General features: G+C 39.6%; 1 protein-coding gene across 1 annotated transcript; it reads right to left on the bottom strand.

Moving 5' to 3' along the window:
• Window positions 1–8979: 8979 nt before the first annotated feature.
• Window positions 8980–10282, bottom strand: LOC147627514 (uncharacterized). Its single transcript, XM_086814439.1, has 2 exons — window positions 10004–10282; window positions 8980–9640 (listed from the first exon to the last, which is right to left on the bottom strand). The coding sequence occupies exons 1-2, from the start codon at window positions 10019–10021 to the stop codon at window positions 9188–9190; spliced, it is 471 nt and encodes a 156-aa protein (XP_086670565.1). The 5' UTR covers window positions 10022–10282; the 3' UTR covers window positions 8980–9187.
• Between the last annotated feature and the right edge of the window lie 11317 nt (window positions 10283–21599).

Below are 21599 nucleotides of genomic sequence, written 5' to 3'. Positions count from 1 at the left end.
AGCTCTATGTACACCTAGGCTTTGTTTCTAATGGTAGGCATTTATCTTCCTTTACATAGTGGCATTCTCTAAAGTCTCACTTGCATTTGCACTCAACTGGTCATTTTGATCCAGTAGTATAGAAATGGGATTACAGCCACATCCATATCATATTTGGACATAACATGTCTAATGTATATTGTCTCTACTATCATAGCCATATGCCCTCAAGCATCTTGATGATCTCAATGCTAAGAAAGTAGCTCAGTTCACTCAAATCCTTTATGTCAAAATTCTTCTTGAGGAGACCCTTTACATTCTCAACTTCCTCTTTATTGTCACTCTCCCAATAATCAAGTCATCTGCATGGATGGTGATGACCATAGTCCTCTTATCATTCTTCTGCACATAGAGTGAATGAAGGTGAATATGGTGTTAAGATATTGTGCAATCTTATCATGCCATGCTCTCGCTGCCTACTTCAAGCCATATAAGGCTTTACATAGCCTGCACACATAATTTGGGTGACTCAAATCCTCATAACCAAGTGGTTGTTCCAAATATACTTCTTCTTGCAACTCACCATGCAAGAATGCATTCTTTACATCCATCTAATGCAAAAACCCAACCTTTTGATACAACCACCACTGTAATAACAGCTCTCACGGTTGTTTGCCATCTTGGTAATGGGGGGCTGAATGTCTCATCATAATCAATGCTATGGGTCTAAGAATAACTTCTAGCAGTAAATCTCACTTTGTACTTGCTAATTCTTCCATTTGAGTTGTGATTCACTTTGTCTACCCACTTACATCCAATAGCCTTTTTACCCTTAGTAAAAGGCACCAATCCCCATGTCTTATTTACATCCAATGTAGCCATTTCTTTCTCCCAATGTATTTGCCCAACAACATCCTCAATTCATGTGGGTTCAACCTCATGCATAACCTTTACCATACATGCATAATAGTGAGCTACATAACCATCACACGACATTAATCTTTGAACATGTTTTTTTGACCCTACCCGACTAATGTGGTCCTAGATCTATCCTTGGTGTTTTTTTTGAACATGTTTTTTTGACCCTACCCGACTAATGTGGTCCTAGATCTATCCTTGGTGTCCTTATGGCTACCTTAGCCATAAGGACACCAACCCGACTAATGTGGTCCTAGATCTATCCTTGGTGTCCTTATGGCTACCTTAGCCTTCCTTGCACCAGGTGTCTTGATAGCTGGAATCCTTACCGAGGCTCTCCTTTGAGGCGCTAGACTCTCCATCAACATATGAATGCCCTGCTAGAATGTCAAGCATAGCAAGAGACTCACCATACCTTTATGTGATGCACTTTACATGACTGATTTTCTAACATAGCTTGCCACTTGATGGTCTTTCAATAGAACCACAGAGGACTCTCTCGGTCACTCACCCAATGTCTATGATTTTGTTGACCTATATTTTGCATAACCACCTGCTCTTGTGCATCAACCCAAATCGAGTCTTTTACATTAGCATGCCAACTGCTCATCTCATTAAAGACAACATCCCTGCTCACCCTCATCTCATGTGTGACAGGGTTATAACATTTTTACCATCCCTTTTGCTTAAGGGAGTAACCAATGAACACACATTTTTCGACCTTTGAATCCAACTTACTATGTAGCTCATCACGAATGTGTACATATGCAATACATCCAAACACTTTCAAGTGTGATAAATCTAGTTTTCTGCCAGTATACTTCTCCTCTAGAGTCACACCATGCACTACCACCCACCGCTAAGGAAGTCATATTTACAATGTAAACTATTGTTTGCAACTACTTTAGCGCAATAATGGTGAGGCATGCTGTTCTTAGCCCCATCAACAATGCATGAGCAACCTCTACATGATGTGCCTGTTCTTTCTCTCAAGCAACACCATTTTGCCACAGAGTATACTAGCATGTGAATTGCCTCTAAATTTCATGCTTTCTCATGTACTCACACTGAACTCATTGGAGAAGTACTCTCCCCCTCCATTTGACCTTAGGCACTTAACCTGCAAACCTGTTTGCTTTTTAGCCAACATTCTAAAATTCTGAAAGTGAGCAAACACTTCACTTTTCTCTTTTATGAAATTGACCCAAACCTTCCTTGTGTGCTCAATCAATGAAAGATATATAGTAAAGACATCCTCCCATTGATGTCATCTTTATCAGCCCCATACATTTGAGTGCACCATATTAAGTGCTCTCTTACTTACATTCCTATCATGTGGAAATATATTCTTTGTTTGGTTTCTAAACTGACATGCTTTACATACTTTATGCATTCCATCCACCTTAAATTTTGGCAAACCTACCAATTCTATGAACTATGCAAGGAATTTAATTGCTGCTCATTCACATGACCAATACGTTTGTGCTAGATATCTATATCAGTCCACAACACCCGAACCTCATGTAAACATAGTAGATTTCATCTCAGGCATGCTTACATCCCAAAGTAAACAATTTACCCACTCTTTTTTCCTTTGTAACCAACCGACATTTGTTATTAAAGTCCTTAACATAGTAGCCTTCAAGGTTAAAGCATACTTGTAAACCTTGCTCAATCATTTACATAACAGAGACTAAATTCTTTGCTATGTTAGGAAAATGTACATTAGCCAAGTATCTCATCTTGCTATCCTACATAGCCAATGTCACATTTCCAATGTGAGCAATAGGATGAGCCATGTTATCCCGTGTCTCTACATAACTTGGTTTTTCTAGACTTTTGACATCATTAAATTGCTCACCATGATAGGTCATATGGTTAGATGCTCCTGAATCCACATACCATACATCATCAACATTTATGGATACATCTACAGTCACTGAATTCAACATGTGGTGCTATATAACAAACAATTTCTCACATCAATCCTCAACCTACTTGCTTGAAGATGCATAAATATTTTGCATCTATATAACAAACAATTTCTCACATCAATCCTCAACCTGCTTGCTTGAAGATGCATAAATATTTTGCTGAAACTTGCCACTTTTTATGTCACTTTGGTTCTTGCAACATTTTACAACAAAGTGACCTAGTTTGCCACAATAAAAGAAATCCTTTGAACTGATCTTGATTGCTGTCTTTGCCAATTGCCTTGGCCTCTCTGGATCCCCCTGCCTTGAGATTGGCCTCTTCCACCTATGTGCAATTCATTGGACTGCTGATGTTGTCCATAACTCTGGTCTACCACAATCTTCACTGACAATCAGAGTGCTATGGAAGTTGCAAGGAATCTAGTATTTCATACTCGCACAAAGCACATTGAGGTGCACTATCATTATGTCAGGGAGAGATGCTATGTAGGGGAAATCAACTTGGCTTATGTGCCAACATATGATAACTTGGCAAATTTGTACTCCATTGATGAAAGTAAGCAAACCGTCTTCTTAGAAATCCCTGAAACATCCTTCACATTAGGGTGCTAGGCAAGAAGAGGTCTAGAGAGAGTTGTGGCAGTAGAGCTAAAAAGGGAAAGACAAATGGGGCAATGTTTACATATGATCTTTGTGGAATTGGATGTGGCAGTAGAGCAATGTGTGGATCAAGCCCACCGAGATCTACACCTACCCTAAACAAAGAGGATCTCACTAGATTATTATTGATGAATAGCTGCATCATTCCCCTTAATGTCTAATGCTACTAAATTTAGCATTGCTATATAATAAATTTATTTCTAATTTCCTTCTGTTTTGGAATGTATGAAAAAAGGGTTACAAATATATGTTAGAGCACAAATTGAGAGGGTGTATATTCTAAAAGCATATAGTTTTTAAGAGTGATATAAAAAGTACTATAAAGCAAGTCCATGTTAAGCTATTGCTATATAAGGTATCTTGTTGATGTGGGCTCACCTTATTGGTTGCATAAATTTGGACATGCATAATTTGCTTGGCTACTACATTGGAATAATGTAAGGAGATAATATAGGTCTACGAGAGCATAGCCAATGAAAGCGTATAAATTATAATTGGCTATGAGAGCATAGTGGCAATGTAAGCTTATAAATTATAATTGGCTATGAGAACATAGCCAATGCAACCTTATAAATTATAATTGGCTAAAACAACATAGCCAATGCAACCTTATAAATTATAATCGGCTAAGACAAGTGGTAGATACTAAGCTATACAAAAGCTGCTCCTTATAATCCTTACATATATAATATGGTTGTTTCCTCCAACTTAGTAGGTTGCATTTACAAGTAGGATCATTGATCTTGTGGTAACCTTGGTAGAGAATGATTCTACTATACATTACTTTTGGACTGGCTAAGTAATCGGGACAACCTAAAAAAATGATGAAGAGGATAAAGTACTAACCCATGGTTATTGATTCATTTATATAAAACACACCATATAGATGTCTTTATTGGGAGATACAACTTAAAAGTGAGGAAACATACATAAGAAACTTTAGCAAAAAGAAAATGACCAACAAGAATACTCCTACCACGATACTTATTCATGAAAATGTTAATATAGTGGGATTATATCTCACTACAACAAAATGAAGAAATATAAGAAAGTCGACCAATTTTATAAATTTTAGAAAAGGATTCTTAGGGTGATTAAACTATAGGTTTGTTTATGCATACTAAGTGAAAACTCAAAACATGCCAAATTTAAACATACTAAGTGAACATTTAGGCCTTCACTTAGATAAAGGCAATACTTTTGTTGATAGCTCTAAAGAAGATGATTCATCTATGAATTATTTTGGATACAAGAAACAACACAATACCTATTAGTGGTAAAAGGAACTTCACAAAGTATTTAACTCAATAGTGACAACACAATCTTTGACCATGATTTGTATTTATGGACTGTATTCTCAAGTGTAGAATTTTCAAACAACACCATGTTCAACTCCAAAATTGCATGATTAAAATTTTATTAGAATTGTGAAAGTATGCATTTTTATTTGGTTATATGAGTGATCATGCCCCAAAATTTGGGCCACTTTTTAGATTGTTAGAGTTCTTCATTACAAAAAATAATCAATTTTATAGGTCATCCTTTACTCGAGTAAAGAGTTTTTTTAAATTTTCTTAAATTATCTCTTTTTAAAGAGAGTCTTTAAAAGATGTCAAATATATATCATTGACATAAATATTACCCATTCAATTTGCAATAATGTTTGGAGATTTTGGTGGTGATAGTTGAAGCCTCCAAATGTTGGTGTGATCATGTGTCATGCATGAAGCTCTTGTTGAAGTAGAGGGTGGCTTAAATTTGCTCCTAATTACAAGGGTTTCTTGTGGGACTTTGCTAATTTTTGGCAAAGGTTCTTGTGTTGCTCCTTCAATTGATCCCTCTTTCATCAGTGCACCCCTCTTGAAGGTAGGTTCTTGACGTGTATCTTTGCTATTTTTGGGGAAATATATTCTTATGATTTAATAGGTTGACATGAGGTTGAGGAGTAAGAATAAACACATTCTTATGGAGCTAACTTGTTGTTTTTCTCTATTCCTTTTGGTGTACAAGTAGGTTCTTGTGGCTATGTTATTGTTCGACACACAAGGCATAAGTTCATGTGTTCTGTTTGTGGTGTGAATGTCATTGTGGCGTTCTCCTTGCTTCAATGGTTACCATAAATTGATCCAAACTATTGAACTTAAGACTCTTTTTTAGCTTGTGTTTAGGCATTGACTTTGGACTATAATGCTTGGGGACCCAAATGATCAGGATTTAGAATTGAACAATATTAAGTATAGCAAGAGATATCCTTATAGAAGCATTCAAATTCTAATACAATCTTTTGAGCACCCAACATTGATTGTGGAGTTTGATTTTCCATGTTGTTCCCTTTGTTTTGTTTTCTTTATTCCTTCTACTAGTCCTTTGGGAACAAGATTTTCGAGAGGGTTGTCTTGGAAGCCACAACCGAGTATCACGCTCATAGAAGCATTGGGCTTCTAGTAGCTATTAAGGCACCCAATGGGGTTGGGTTTTTTGAGCCATGTGCTTGATGGCATATTTAGGCTTTTGTTGTTAGTTTGCTTTTGTTTCTTTGAGCTATTTAGAGAGGCCACCATTATCATGAAGTTCTTTGCTCTCCTAAGGACATTACCTTGATGCTTTTTTTTTCTTTTGTGGCTTTGACACCAAGGTAGATGGTAATGCTTGGATCATGGTAGTAGTCAATGTGGAGGCTTCATGGGGTTGAAGGATGAGTTTCCATGCAGGCTCCCCTACACAAAGAAGCATCACCACACTATCTGGGGAACCACAGTTGCAGGATTATTGTACTGATGGTTTGGGGAGGGGGATTTTGCATTGCGCCTTGCTCACCTGGTTTCCTCCTAGCATAGTGTCCCTTCCTTTGAGTGTATACACATGAAGGCACTACAAAGGTTATCTACAGAATGAAACAATGCATCATGAGCTCTTCATTTTACGCTTATCTACAACATGGACTGTGGGCATCAAAAGGGTGGCCATTTAGCTGCGCTTTCATAAGGTTAAAATGGTAGTTTGATGGCCCCTCTTATGATGCCATTGTGTTAGTGTGTCGTAGACATAGCTGGAGAAGGGCCATGCTGATTATTTATTAGGATCATTTAGCGCCTCTAATATGGGGTTGCTAGCATACCATACTAGTGAGTCCCTAGTGAATCTTATGTTGCCTTGTAAAATCCATGATGTATACTCTGGTAGCTTCCTATTTGTTGAGAGCAAGAAGTTCATTGATGGGATATGGCCTCTATGTTGTGGAGCCAAGGGTTTAAAAGTCATGCAATGACAAAGAAGCAACTATATCACACATATGGAGTGCTTATTTGTTTACATGATACAATGGGGGCTTGGATGGGCTCTATGATACCATTGTAGCAAGAGTTCTATTGGGAGCAGGCTTGATTTTTGACAGGCACCCTTTCCCTTCAAAAGTGACAGATTTGGTGAAATATAGCAAGTTTTTTTATATTTTAGTGTAATTTTTTATGGGTATTTTAAAATTTTGCAAGTATTTTACTACCAAAATGCTACAAACGTGTCAAAAAGAAACTATGATTGGGGGTGTGTGAGAGATAGATGACAACTTACCATCAAGCATCTACCATTGACTATGACCATCGACCTTGACATCTCTATATATTATGTAAAGGAAGAGTTTCACGAAGTTGCCACGTGGCAAGAATCTAGAGGTTCGGGATGTAGTTTGGAGGTTTGAGGAGGGGTAGAATTTGAAAAATACCAAGTAGGGAATTATATACATGCGAAACATGGGTTAGCTCACTAGTCTATTTATAAGAAGGACCCGTCCTTGGAAATTCAAGAAAAACCACACCAACTCTTTCCCACACTTATTTTTGGTGATTTCTCGAAACTAGTAAGTTCCTTGAGAGTGTGATAGGAAATTGTCAATGAGTAGTTTTATTGGCTATGTACGTGATCAATAAATACCAACACATTAAAATCAATAAATACTAATAATTATCAACCATTGACCATTAAGTATTGACAGTTATCAAAAGAAGAATGACATGAGTAATATTTTGATGCAAGGTGCATAGAGGTGAATTTCTCTCACACACGTGAATGATGTTTTGATGCAAGGTGCATATAGATGAATCTCTCTCTCTCTCTCTCTCTCTCTCTCTCTCTCTCTCTCTCTCTCTCTCTCTCTCTCTCTCGATGGAATGGTGGTATTAACGTGTAATGATTATGGTGGGATATTGACCTTCTATTATAATTCCCTTTTGATTTGCCATTATGCCTTTCATGACAATTGTATGCACCCACTCTCAAAGTCATCAATTTTTAATGTTGTTCTCTTTGCAATGTTGAATTGAATTTAATAACCATGTTCATAAAAAATACATATTATAACTACCACATCATGCTCCACCTATAGTCTCCAACCACATAAAATGTAACATATATTCACATTACTTTATAACTAAGTTACACAAAAATCTATTGCTCAAATGTGATCTTGCTATACACTAAATGTCAAGTTTTGACTGCTCTCTCTCTCTCTCTCTCTCTCAAATAATGTCATTGTCATCTCTCAAACATCATATCAACAGAGCCATCTCTCTTCTCTCTCTCTTCTCTCACAAACATCATCATATTAGTATCGCCCTCCCTCCCTCCCCCTCTCTCTTTCTCACACACACAGAGTACACGTACGCACACACATTATGCAACTAGTCCCATAGAAGGGCAAGGGAGAACAAGTTGCTCTCTCTCTCTCTCTCTCTCTCTCTCTCTCAAACATCATCATATCAACATCTCCCTCCCTCCCCCCCCCTCTCTCTCTTTCTCACGCACACAGAGTACACATACACACACACATTATGCAACTAGTCCCATAGAAGGGCAAGGCAAAACAAGTTGTTCTCTCTCTCTCTCTCTCTCCCCCCCCCTCTCTCTCTCTTTCTCACACACACAGAGTACACATACGCACACACATTATGCAACTAGTCCCATAGAAAGGCAAGGGAGGACAAGTTGTTCGCTCTCTTTCTCTCTCTCTCTCTCTCTCTCTCTCTCTCTCTCTCTCTCTCATTATGCAACTAGTCCCATAGAAGGCAAGGGAGAACATATTGTTTTCTCTCTCATATACTATGCAACTAGTCTAATAGATTTTGAAGGCAAGGGAGCATTTCATACACTTAAATGGATCTCTCTCTCTCTCTCTCTCTCTCTCTCACACACACACACACTCTCACACACACAGATACAGTCATCGTCATCTCTCAAATATCATCATATAGCATTGTCATCTCTCTCTCTCTCTCTCTCTCTCTCTCTCTCACACACACACACACACACATACAACTAGTCCCATGGAAGGCAAGGGAAAAGATGATGGAGCTGTTCCCAAAAAAAACGGCTTACGCTAATCATGTGAAAAATAACCATAAAACTTAAGTTTAAAAACGCATACAATGGTTCAAAAACGGATACTTTCTTGGGTGTTTACATCGTTTAAATAAACCTTAAGTGAATACATAGCTTAAACAAAACTTAATAATAATTGATTACTGGTAATACAATCACAAACAAGTAATCCAAAGTAGTAAAGCAGATACGCCCATTCTGTGTGTGTGTGTCTCTCTCTCTCTCTCTCTCTCATATCTCAAGTAATCAAAAGTAGTAAAGCAGATAAGCCCATTCTCTCTCTGTTTCTTTCCCCTCTCTCTCTCTCGCTCACTCACTTTACTCTATTCAGATGCTTTTTCTTCCACCGAAGCTTGGGGCTCCTCTGTGGTAGGACACTCCTCAACTGCAGTTTCTTCAGTTTTTGCGTCAGCGACAATATCAATGCAGGGAGCTTCGGTTTCCGCAGGTGTAGCAGTGGTAGTTTCAGTTACAGCTGCAACGACTTCCTCATCTGATGAAGGTTCAGGTTCAGTTGAAGTAGTTATATCAGCAACGGCCTGATCCTCTTCTGTCGTTGCTGCAGGAGCTTCTTCTTTATCGGCTGTAGGGGCTTCGACTACTGTTTCAGCAGTAGCCGCGTCTACTACCTCAACTTCTTCTTCGTCGGAAATCGGATCCGCTGAAGGAGCCTCCACTGCCGGCTTCGTCGGTTCCGCCACCTCTCCGGCGACCGGCTCCTCCACCACCTCAACGGTATCAGCGGCTTTCTCCGGTGGAGTCACAGTTATGGGAAGCTAAGTACGCAAACAGACCAGGAAATTAATTTCTCAAAAGTAGTCTTAAACATCTGCCCTGCAAAGCATCCATATTTGTCTAGACTTATATCAGCTAGCTAGCTTATTAGTGCAGTGGATTAATCTCTCCTCAACGGTATGTGCGTAATTACGTTTTGCTTTTTTCTTTTGCGAATTTCAACTAACTAATCCGAAGCACCTTAGCTACCCAAGCATCTTATTAGTCACAAAGGGTACCATTATAGCTGCTTGCTAAACGATCTATCAGCCCTTGAAGAAGCGATGGATCTCGGTGCTTAAGCATTAATATCAAAACCGTGCACACTAACAAATCTAATCATATGAGATTATGAAGGTAATTACCTCAACAGCGGTGGCCATGTCTTAAGCAAGCGAGGGGAAAGAGTGCTGCTGGGGGAAGAGTGGAAAGCTAGCGAGAGAGAGAGAGAGAGGAAATGTGGTATGTGTTGGAGTGGGCCAAATGAGCTCCAATTTATAGTGCAAAGACGACGCTTAAAATGTTACGAGGTTAGAGCAGAGCTTTGATGGAGAAATTGGTACTCATGGGGTGGGGACCTTCTCTCTAGAGCTGGCCTTGGTGGGAGGCAACAAGTGAATGTAATAAAGAGGGGACATGAGAATGTGCACCAAGACAAAATCCTTTGCTTTTGTGCTAGTGGGCTGTTTTGTAAATACATTATATGCTTTAATTCAGTAATTAATGGTGAATTACTTTCCAACTCATCACGCTAACTAGGCTTTCAAGGAAATTACCAACAAGAGATAGTGTCGTTCCATTAATCAATATATAAAATCCACAAATGCTACCACAATAGTTTTTATAACATAAAGATAATCATTATAAGATGAATGAATTGAATTGTCATAATATTATGCTAATAGTATTGTTTTATGCTATTAAAATCACTAATTAGAATGTGATATTGTTCTTATTGGAACCAAATGTTCAACCATTCTTACCCTTTAGTAGGAAAGCCAAAGTTTTATCCAAGAAAAAGAAAAATTATTAGATGATAGTCGAACCATGTAAAAAATTTATAACATGAGGCATGGTGTGGTCCAGCCATGTAAAAAATTTATAACATGAGGCATGGTGTGGTCCAACCATGTAAAAAATTAGTAAGAACAATTAATTAATAATGTTTAATAAACTCCAACTTGATTAAATGGGGCTTCATGAGCAAGGCAAGCAACCGTAGAAATTGATTGAGAAGAATATATGTTCTCTTAATGCACCCAAAAAAAATGGGCCGTCCACCAAATGGCACTACCTGTCATTTCATGTTTCGTGAAAGACAAGCCATCACAGGCAAGTTGCAGGTACGACTGATTGATTAATCCCAAAGAAAATGAGATTGTGGGTAATTATATCTCACATATTATATAAACAAAGGTTAATACAATCATGGTAAGTGGCCATTCCTGCATCTAGTTTAATAATTAACTAAGCATATAAACCCAAAGATTCCCTTCCAGCTGGCAAAGGGATCTCTTTTTCCTTTCTCCGAGAAAAAACTTGAATCATGGCATGGTACCGGCTAGTGGAATCTGTCAGCAACCAATGAACAGCCACCTCCATTTTTTATTATTTTTTAAACAGTTTCTTGAGCAATTTATAGGGATAGGAGAAAATCCGTACAATACTATTGGTGCCACATGGCGTCGTCGCATTGAGCGTGTGCAAGACCGGGCCAGTCCCAAAGGCTTTTCAGAAGGGCCAAAAACCTTAGGGTGGCCATAAAATAATAATCAAACTCAGATAGCTTGCCTTTGGCATCTCCTAAGGCTGTAGCAACAGCTGTTATGCTGACTTAGACAAAATAACATTATTTATGTATCAATTTTGCCCCCCCTCCTCCCTCAATTTTGTCTCTAGCTGCCCACCTCATCCTTGCATAGTACACCTCCTTCCGCACAAGGACCACCAACACCATGACTCACAAGTCATGCTGTTGTCCTATTTTGTTGTTTCACCTTTCCCACAACAAAACAAAACAGCTAAAGGTTTCATTAGCTATTGCTACTGCTAAGCTCTTTATTGTTTATATTGTTGTGGCATTTTGCTAAAGGTCTCATTATCTATAGCTAAGCTCTTCACTGTTTATTGTGACATTTTGATAGTGTTGCAAAGGAGACTAGCTTTTTGAGCCTTAGTTAGGTGAATTTAAGCACAACCTTCATAGCCATAGGACTATCAAACGAGACTAGCTTTTTAAGCCTTAATTAGGTGAATTTGAGTGCGACCTTTACAAGTTAGAGCAAGTTTTAGCTTAGAATGCACATCCAAATCAATAAAATTGAGCTTGCCTCCTCAGTATTGTAGTGAACACTTTTGTTTACATAAAAGATTCCTTAAGTACAACCATAATGTTGGACTCCTCGTAATGTGTACCATGGCATGTGATTCACTCTCCTTTTCCACCATCTTGAATATGACAAGCGAATCATGAGTTGTAGTTTTTTATATAAAAAGAATCACAACGAGACAGGTTTAATAATATTGTATTGAAGGAGAATTCGTTTTGGCCTCTTTATGAAGACTGAATTTGTGTAACTTTGAATTATCCCATATTTAAAAAATTACAAAGTGTACAAGCTCATACAAAAAAGGATCATCAGCTCTAATCAAATCTCACCGTAAAGGCAAGGCATTGAGATGGAACTTTGCATTTAGTCAAAATTTTTCATTATTTCATGATAGATTGGAATTATCTCTTATAGTCCACCTTACATAGAGCTTCTAAAAATATATAACCCTAGATTTCAGAAATTTTACACCCTAGTTCATAACCTAAGTCAAGAGGGGTTTGCTAGGTAGAAAAATCAAAGCCCTCCAACTTGCCAGAGGTCATTGTTTATCAATTTATAGGACACACCACCTATTTAAGGATGTTAGGAAGAGGCTGCTCGAATACATGGCACCTTGGCACCAATGTCAAAGCCACATCCTTTTATACATTAACATAACTATGCTGCCTTGGCCCTAACACTTTCACCTTGGCATAGTTCCATGCTACCTTGTCACATCTTATAATACCTTTCCATATCCTTGTTAGCATTCCTTCCTCTCTGATTGACGTTACCTCGGTATAATTTTTACAACATGTGGTAAAGGTTTTGGCACTCCACTAGTCAGGGCCTCACATGATCCTAAACTTGTGTATGGATTATCTCAAGATCTATGGTTTAGTTGAAGGTTTGTAAGTTAAAGAGAAGACAGAGACCTCTTTCTGCTGGAGTGGAGATCAATGTAGTAATCGACACATAGATGCAAGAAGATTGATGAGAATGAGTGAAGTACAAGTGAACTCATAAGATAAGGTCACTTACACACTCATAAGAGTGCAACATATGCTCGGGAGAAAAAACCTCCTAAGTACAAGTGAAGTGATATGATAAGGTCACTTACACATTCATAAGAGTGCGTACATATGCTTAAGGGAAAAAACCTCTTAAAGAGGGAAAAAGTGGCCCAACCCATAAGTAGCATATATCCAAACATCACTACCATTAAAACATTACAAATCCCCCCTATAGTAGTGTTGATGTGAATATGTACAGCGTTCATGTGTAGTGATGATGTGAATATGTATAGGGTTCATGTGGTTGATCAATCCCCAAATGGTAATATGCCCAAAGTTTTATGATAGCTTCAAACTTTTCTCATGAGAGAACCTTCATGAACATATCTACTACATTGTCATGTGTAGAGACATAAGCTAGGCTAATCTCTCATGTAAATGGGCCTCTCCTTGACATAATGATAATGCACCTCAATGTGCTTTGTATGAGCATGAAACATTGCAATGGCTAATGCACTCTGGCTATCAGTGAATATGGAGGTGGGGGACCTCCGTCTTATACCAAGATCTACCAAAAGGCATATGAGCCATACACACTCTACATTCACTATAAAACTTGCCATGTAGTCAACTTCACAGCTCAAAGTAGCCATTGTACATATATCACTATATATAACTTGTAGCTTTTGGATAGTCCTAAAACTGATCCATCTTTGGGAATGATGCCCATTTCATCTTGCCCAAAATGTACCCCTTACATATATGTTTAACGGGGGCCTCAAGCTCTAGCAACAAGCATTTGCAAGTCTGATACCATCTCTTGCCTTTTAAGGCGCAACAAACTACCAAAATTCAAGTGATCAAGTCAGGTATACCATAGCTCCATGTCACTCATAGCACGTGTGGTAGTAACTGAACAGCATTATATATTAATCTCTCATACTTGTCCGATCTATAAAGCCCATGGCTTATAGTAGCAGAGATACCAAAGTGATGTCTCCATCACTTCAGTTGACATGAACTATACATGTATATCAGCAAATTTGACCACTATGCCTACCCTAGCAATGGTAGAGACTAACAACAAGTTCTTATTGATGTCTAGCACAAATAAGACTTCTAAAAGAGTGATTGTCCCACCATTTGCAGGTGTAGTGAGAAAAACCTTACCAACTCTTTTTATTAGATATGAGGAGTTGTTTATACATGTGATTGTTCCTCCTTGAGGATCAAACTCAAGTGAGAGAAATAAATCATGCTGAGAAAAGTAATGTGCTTGCTATAGCACCACTATCAAAGTACCATATATGATGATCTATCACTAACATGCATATGTCATGGACAGAAGGATCATAACTACAGTGCATAATGAATGCTCAATCATCCTGTGCTGCATAGTTTGCTTCTTTTAGCACTTGGTGCTAATGCATTAGTCACAACCATGACTCTTTCTTCTTCTCCTTCTCTAGCCTTTTTTTACATTCATTGATGTAATGGCTTGGCTTCTCATAGTAGTTGCATTTTTCTTTCTTCTTAGGCTTATCACCACCCTTCTCGGCATCCTTTCTAGAAGATTGGGCTGATTCTACCTTTGACACCCTAAGAAAAAGCTGGTAGCAAATGATTGATCTCCCACATACACACTAGCTAGGTTTTGTTGAGATTGCGCAAATGGTTGCAAATCTGACAAAGAATCATGTATCTGGAAAATGGGAATGTGTTGGCAACTCATGTGCAAGCCCTACAATGAATTTGGAGCAAGTTTGATGCATTTAAGTGATTGGAAATTCACTGTTTTGAAGCTCTCACAAAAACAGAGAATAGAGGCCCATTGTTGATGAAATTGAAGCCGATCTTTTACAAAAATCAACACATTGATGGATTGTGTGCATGCCTAGGAGTGTTGGGAACCTACATATGCCTTCAATAGCCACAACAAACCACCCAAATCTCTCCTACATTAGGCAGCGCAGCCTAAAGGCAAGAAACAGAGCAAAAATCTCATCACATAGCAAAGTGGAGGCCAAATTCAAGCTTGGTGATTGATTAACATCAAAACTTTCTTAGCAATTTTGTGATACACATAGATGAGAAGGTTGCTATGTGGTTGGTTGGAGCAATTATGCATTTTGGAGCTGATTATGAGCTGATTATGCATTTTGGAGCTGATTATGAGCCGATTAAACAGGCTATATACAGTGATTAGTGAAATAGAGGATCATTAGTTGGCTAATTACTCTCTCAACTATTACAATTGGTCTGATTCCTTTTACATGGAGTTAGTAGACATCATTGCTAAGCTAATGAATGCATGGTCTCCCAATTTGGACAAGAATTGAAGAAATTAGAGCACTTTTCCTACTGGTTTTTACTGATTTTACTATTTTTTCTCGAAATAAAGAAGGGGATTTGATATTTTTGGTATGTACGCACCTTGGTTGGTGTTAATATGCAACATTGAGCTTGTTCAGGTGTCAATGCAAGTTATCCACACTTGGTTGAACCACTACATTACAATTTTAAGCCTTGGAAAGCATGCCAAAACACAGGGTACTTTGGACTGCGTATGCCAGTTCAATTTGAATGCAATCAGAGTGATTTTCTAAATCAAAAGTGAAGATCGTTGAGTACTTTGGAGTATTTGGAACACTTATTAGAGTGTGGTTGAGTTGAGAAAGGCTCATTTACAGAATTGGACGTGTGCGGAAGGTGCATTTGCATTGAGAAAATATGTTAGACAACCCAGTAGTACAAATTGTGGGTGAGAAGTTGGATAGAAAGAACTTCCAGGCATGGAAGTACAAGATTAAAAGCGTTATGAAAGGAAAAGGTTTTTGGAACCTTGTTACACGTGCGGAGCCAAAGTCGGAACTACCCCGACAAGCTACATAACAACAAGTTGTAGCTAAACAGTGGTCAAAGAGAGCATACAAAGTTTTGCATTACCTGTCAATATGTATCTCGGATGCTATACTTATACATATACATGATGCTGAGAATCCCAAGGATGCATAGGATACGTTGGTAAAGCTGTTTGATACATATACATGATGCTGAGAATCCCAAGGATGAATAGGATACGTTGGTAAAGCTGTTTGATACATATACTAGTGGTCATAAGTCTCAGTTGTTGAGACAACAAATTCATAATGTGAAGTGGAAAGGAACGAGTATTCATGATTATGTACAAGAGATAAAGAAGTATGTAGATGCATTGGCAACTATCAATGCCCCCATGCCTGATGATGATTTGGTAGACATTACCTTGCATGGTCTTGGCAAAGCAAGGAGTACAAGTCTTTTGATACATCTATCTATGTTCATAGTACAGGTTTACCAGATTTTGATGAGTTGGTTTCACTCTTGCTTGTTGAGGAAATCAAACTCAGTGACTCTTTTCATGATGCATCTACTAGCCATGATGATAATGGCAGGAATCAGGCTTTCTATTCACAAAGGGGATTTAGAGGCAGGGGGAGATTTGCATCACGAGGTCGTGGTAATGGTCGTGGATGGCAGGATAGGTCACCATAACAGAATTTTCAGCCTACATATGGTGCTAGAGGTGGTGGTGGATATACACCTCAGAGAGGCAGAGGTAATCCTCGTGGAAGAGGATGTTGGCAAGGCCAACAAACATCTATGCAAAATGTGGAATGCCCTTACTGTGGGAAGTTTGGTCATATGGCACGTGATTGTTACTGCAAACAAAATGATTTGAGAGGGGGTAGAGCACAACATGGTGGACATTATGCACAGCATGGTGGAAATTTTGCATCAAGCAGTAATGATGGCAGCGCAAATCACTTGTTTGCCATGAAACATGTCATGGGATCTATGATGACAAATGGTGACAGTGATAACACTTGGTATATGGACTCTGGAGCATCAAACCATATGACTTGTCATGGCGAATGGTTTGAACATATGAAGCCAATGGATGTGAAAGGCTATGTGGAGACAGGAGATGATTCCCAGCATGCTATCACTTATGTTGGGAGTGTACCATTGGTGATGCACAATGGTGAAACAAAGTCTATGGCAGATGTCTTGTATGTGCCTTATATTACAAAAAGTTTGACCTCAGTTGGTCAAATGGTTGAACAAGGTTTACAGGTTCGTTTCAACAAAACGAGCATGATTGCTTCGTTGAGGATTTCAAAAATGGATGTAGAGTCATTGCCAAAGGCAAGAAAGAAGGCAGGTTATTTAAGTTGGATGCTGGGATTCCTGAGTTGAAATCAGCCATGTTCTCTAAAAGCCGAAATGTGGTACAGGACATTGACATGTGGCATAAAAGGATTGGACATGTGAACATACAAAGGTTAAAGAACATGTAGGCGCAAGAGGCATTGTTAGTGGGTTGCCTAGATTCAAGTAAGTTGGGAATATGCATATCTGTGATGGTTGCCAGTTTGGAAAGCAAGCAAGGTTGCCATTTCCTAAAGAAGGCAACATGAGTAGCAGGCCACTTGAGATAGTTCATAGTGATGTATGGGGTCCTGCACAAAACCCATCCATTAAAGGCAGCTTGTATTATGTGACATTCATTGATGATTTCAGTAGAATGACATGGATTTACTTTCTCAGAGAGAAAAGTGAAGTTTTGGGAAAGTTTATGGACTTCAAAGTTTTTGTAGAGAAGCAATATGGCTCTTGGATAAAATGTTTGAGGACAGATGGAGGTGGTGAATACACCTCACATGCTTTTGATAATTTCTTGAGAAAGCATGGCATAAGAAGGCGGCTCTCCGTGGGTTGAAAGGGTTGGGCGAATTGAGCTTTGGAGCCCATGGGTTGGGTGTGGGCAAGCCCGGAGGATTTTGTCAAGGAGGAGCGGACTTGCTTGCCCGTTGGTCGCTAAACCATCTTTATCGATTGGACAGGTATTGGTGTGGTGGGTGTGGTTTGGGTGAACTGCTGAGGGGTATGCCTTGGGATCCAAATGATGAAATTGCCATCATATGGAAGCCTTGGGCTACGTTTTTTACGATGAGGCTTTGATTAGTGAGGTGGTTATTGATGCGGAGGAGAAGCTTTTGATTATGGCTTGGGGAGGGGAAGAGGATCAGAGTCGATGCACTCCCCATCCCAGGGGATCGTTGTTACCTTGCCCTGGGAAAGTTGGAGGGTAGCTGTATTGTCAGCGGAGTTGGTTGTACTTGTAGCGTTTTAGACCTAACTTCCTCCAAGGATGACTGCTTCTTTCATCTCACCTATGGGAACCACATAGACCTTACAAAAGCCAATGGGTTAGAGACAGTACGTACAGTTTGTGTAAAGGACCCAAGCCTTTGTATGCGTTGTCCACTAGGCAATTGAACTTTGGCCTGGGTAGTTTTAAGAGAGGGTTTGCCTAGAGAGACCCATGTTTCCCATGGCAAAAGATTATGGCTAGCTGTGGGAGACAACAAGGCATGTTTTCTTTGCATGTTTATACCAAAGGGGAAATCTATCCACACTGGAAGGGTGGTTATTTCAGGTTGTGGAGCTACACTTACACTCAGGGTGTTAAACAAGGCAATGGCTTTGTAGGGTTCATGAAGGCTTTGGCCATTCGGGAGCATGAATTGTGTGCCGAGTTTGCGACCGGGGAGGGTGTCAAGTGTAGTAAAGCCAATTGTGGTCGACTTTGTCACTATTGATAGAAGTGACCATGCATGGCACCCATGCATCATCAAGGGCTTGATGATGACAAGCCTCACAAACCAAGAGATCGTTGGTCTTGGTGGTGGTCACAGAGTCTTTAGCAAAGGGAGATTTGGCCATGGGATGTGAGTGCCAGGTATAAAAATTGACCCTAAGCCTTTGAGACTATTTGCAGAAGGGTAGACATGATGCACCCAGTCATGGATTAGTCGGGTTTGTCTTATGAAGGGTCGACCTAAGATGGCATCATAGGTGGCATTACGAAAGTCCATGACTACAAATGTGAGGTGGAATGTCATGTCACAAAATTTGACCTTGAGGTCATGCACTAGGCCCATGGGTTGTTTTGCAGAGTTTCTATCTACAAGCTTGATCACCAATTTGGCGTGGTTGGCCCCAGTTTTCCCAACATGTTTGTGTGAGGATGCTTACACCAGCACCTCCATAAAGGATGCCTTTGGCCACATGTCCGTTATAGGAAATGGGCAATGCTGCGTTTGTGTCATCACCTTCAAAGTATTGTCCCAGTGCATTGACACGAATTGTTGGTTCATCTTTGGGTTGTGGGTGGTGGTTATGGAGTAAGTCTAGATTATGGAGCTCAGATTCATCCAAGGAATCTGGAGCTTCCTCCTCTATATAAGCTTGAAGTTTGTGTTCCATCCAATCCCAAAGGTCATTCCATAAATTTGGACTACCTTTTAACAAGGTTCCTATGGGCATGTGGATTTGGGAGGAAAGGAAGGCAGAGAGGCCGGCCAGGTCACGTTGATGAGTAGGGGCTTCTTGAGGGGCGGGGACTTGATCATAGGGTGGACTAGAAATAGTATATGGAAGTTCAATTTGGTCCTTATTTGACAAGTGTGGAGGTCGAGAGGTGGTTGTAGTATGATAATAAAATACCTCAGCAAATTTGGTGTGCGGACCTCGTGAGTCTCTGTCGGACTCTGTGTCAGTATTCGCATCAAGTTGTTCGATGTGAACGAGGGATTTGGGCTTGGCCGTTTATGGAATAGGCATTAGAGGATGAGGAGGTGCATGAGGGGAAAAATCTTCATTTGGCAACATCATGTTGGTGAATGGATTTGCCTTAGATTGGAGCGGTTGTTGTAGGGGCTCCTGCCTGACCTAGTGCAGAAGTTCAGGCTCAATGGGGGACGACGCGTATTCAAGTACGGGGTCAAAGGTTACGAAAATGGGCGGTAGTTCAAGTTGAGCCTGGTATTGCTCTACCAGTGCTTGGGCCTCCTAAAGAGGTTACTTCTCAAGGATGGCATTGGGATATATGGCCAACCATTTTTCCCGTTTGGTGAGCTTTGGTGGGCTCCATGGGGGAGTGGCAATTTGGTATGATCATCGCTCCCGAAGGAGGATGATGTGGTCTTTGTTGAGCCCATGTAGATGCTAACCCGATCGTCATCGTGGGGAAAACGTGCTTAGAGCGTTGTTTCTTTTGGGATGTGGCCTTATTTAGCTTGGCCTACAACTGTGTGATGACATTCAATGGGACAGTCGAAATCTTCCCATGTTGAATGCTCAACATGTTGAGGGATGGCATGCCTTCGACTATGGAAAGAAAAACTAATTATAAAGGGAAATCCTTAAGTAATGGTCAATTCCACAGCCATGACACTATGGTTGCATTGGTAGAGGTTTCTTTTAAGGGCATTCCGCCACTCTATAGGGTTCATGGTAGAGGAAACACAAAAAAACACAAAATTTAACCAAATGTAAGCAAAAAAGCTCTATGTTTAAGCATGAAAGAAAGTAAAAATACAATGCTAAACTCTCAATTGATACAATTTGTGTAAACTAAACATATTTTCACCTATGTGCATGCTCTACTAACACCATTGATCACTCCAAACACCATGAAAACAACAATCAAGCAATAAATAAGGCTAAAGCACTCTCTTGAAAAATGGAAAAAAGAGTTAAAAGAGAGGAAAAATCACACCAAACTCACACAAATCTCTATCAAATCTGCCTCTTTTTAATGGAATCCCACTAATCAAGAGCAGAGGCAATGGGTAGACTATAGATTAGAGAAAAACAACTGATAAAGCTAAAGGATTACTTCCTGGCAGTATAGCAGGCAACACTAAAAATGTTAAGGCTAAGAGATAGCAAAGAAGGAACCAATCACCTCTACTCATCTCAACATGTCATGGGGATATTTCCGATGGCCGATGAGCTCGTAACCCTTGAGGTCTCCAAGCTCAACACCACCATGGGTAGCTTACCATTTGCCTTCTCCCGTGAGTGTTATCACATTGTCGCGTTGCACTACGAGTACTACTCTCTCCTCTCACATCAAATCACTCACACACACACACTAGCATGCATTAGAGAGAAGATTAAAGAGAGGTTTGGCAAGAGGGAAGGCTTAATTGTATAATGGGAGAGTGTCCTTGCATTATGAGAGAAATTGCCTTATATACATGGCCATAAGTGTTCACACACACTTAAACTGTGCCTGGGCAAGTGCCCAAAGCTTCTATTTAAACTATTGCTTGTGGATTGCTTCAACTCATAATACATTAATGTATTATAACACTAGGGAGCACATCCTAGCTCACTACACACTCTTGGAGTGGGAAACACCATTGGACCTTTACGGGCACCCGTCCAAGTTGGACACCATTGCTTCCATGGCTACTGTATAATCTAGGCAAGGATCACATTCTCAAGCGGTGTGTCAGAAAGGAGGACAAATTCCTGGCTATTTTGGAAGAAGCCCATAGTGAGATCATTAGTGGGCATTTTACAGGCAAGGTAACTGCTTGAAAGATCTTGCAAGCATGGAGTTTGTCAAACACTATGATGAATGCCAACACTTTTAACATTTCTCATGGACAGGACATAATGCCTTTGTGTGGTTCCGATCATTATGCAACAACCTTTTGAAAAATGGGAAACAGACTTCATTGGACCTATTAGCCTAGATACATGTCACAACGCAAGCCTGTTATATAATTGTTACCACA

This window comes from Cibotium barometz, chromosome 20 (genome assembly GCF_041138505.1).
Source record: "Cibotium barometz isolate CiBa-2024 chromosome 20, ASM4113850v1, whole genome shotgun sequence".
Classification (NCBI taxonomy): Eukaryota; Viridiplantae; Streptophyta; class Polypodiopsida; order Cyatheales; family Cibotiaceae; genus Cibotium; species Cibotium barometz.
The sequence above is the reverse complement of the archived record's forward strand: the minus strand, read 5'-3'. Positions and strand labels throughout refer to the sequence as shown.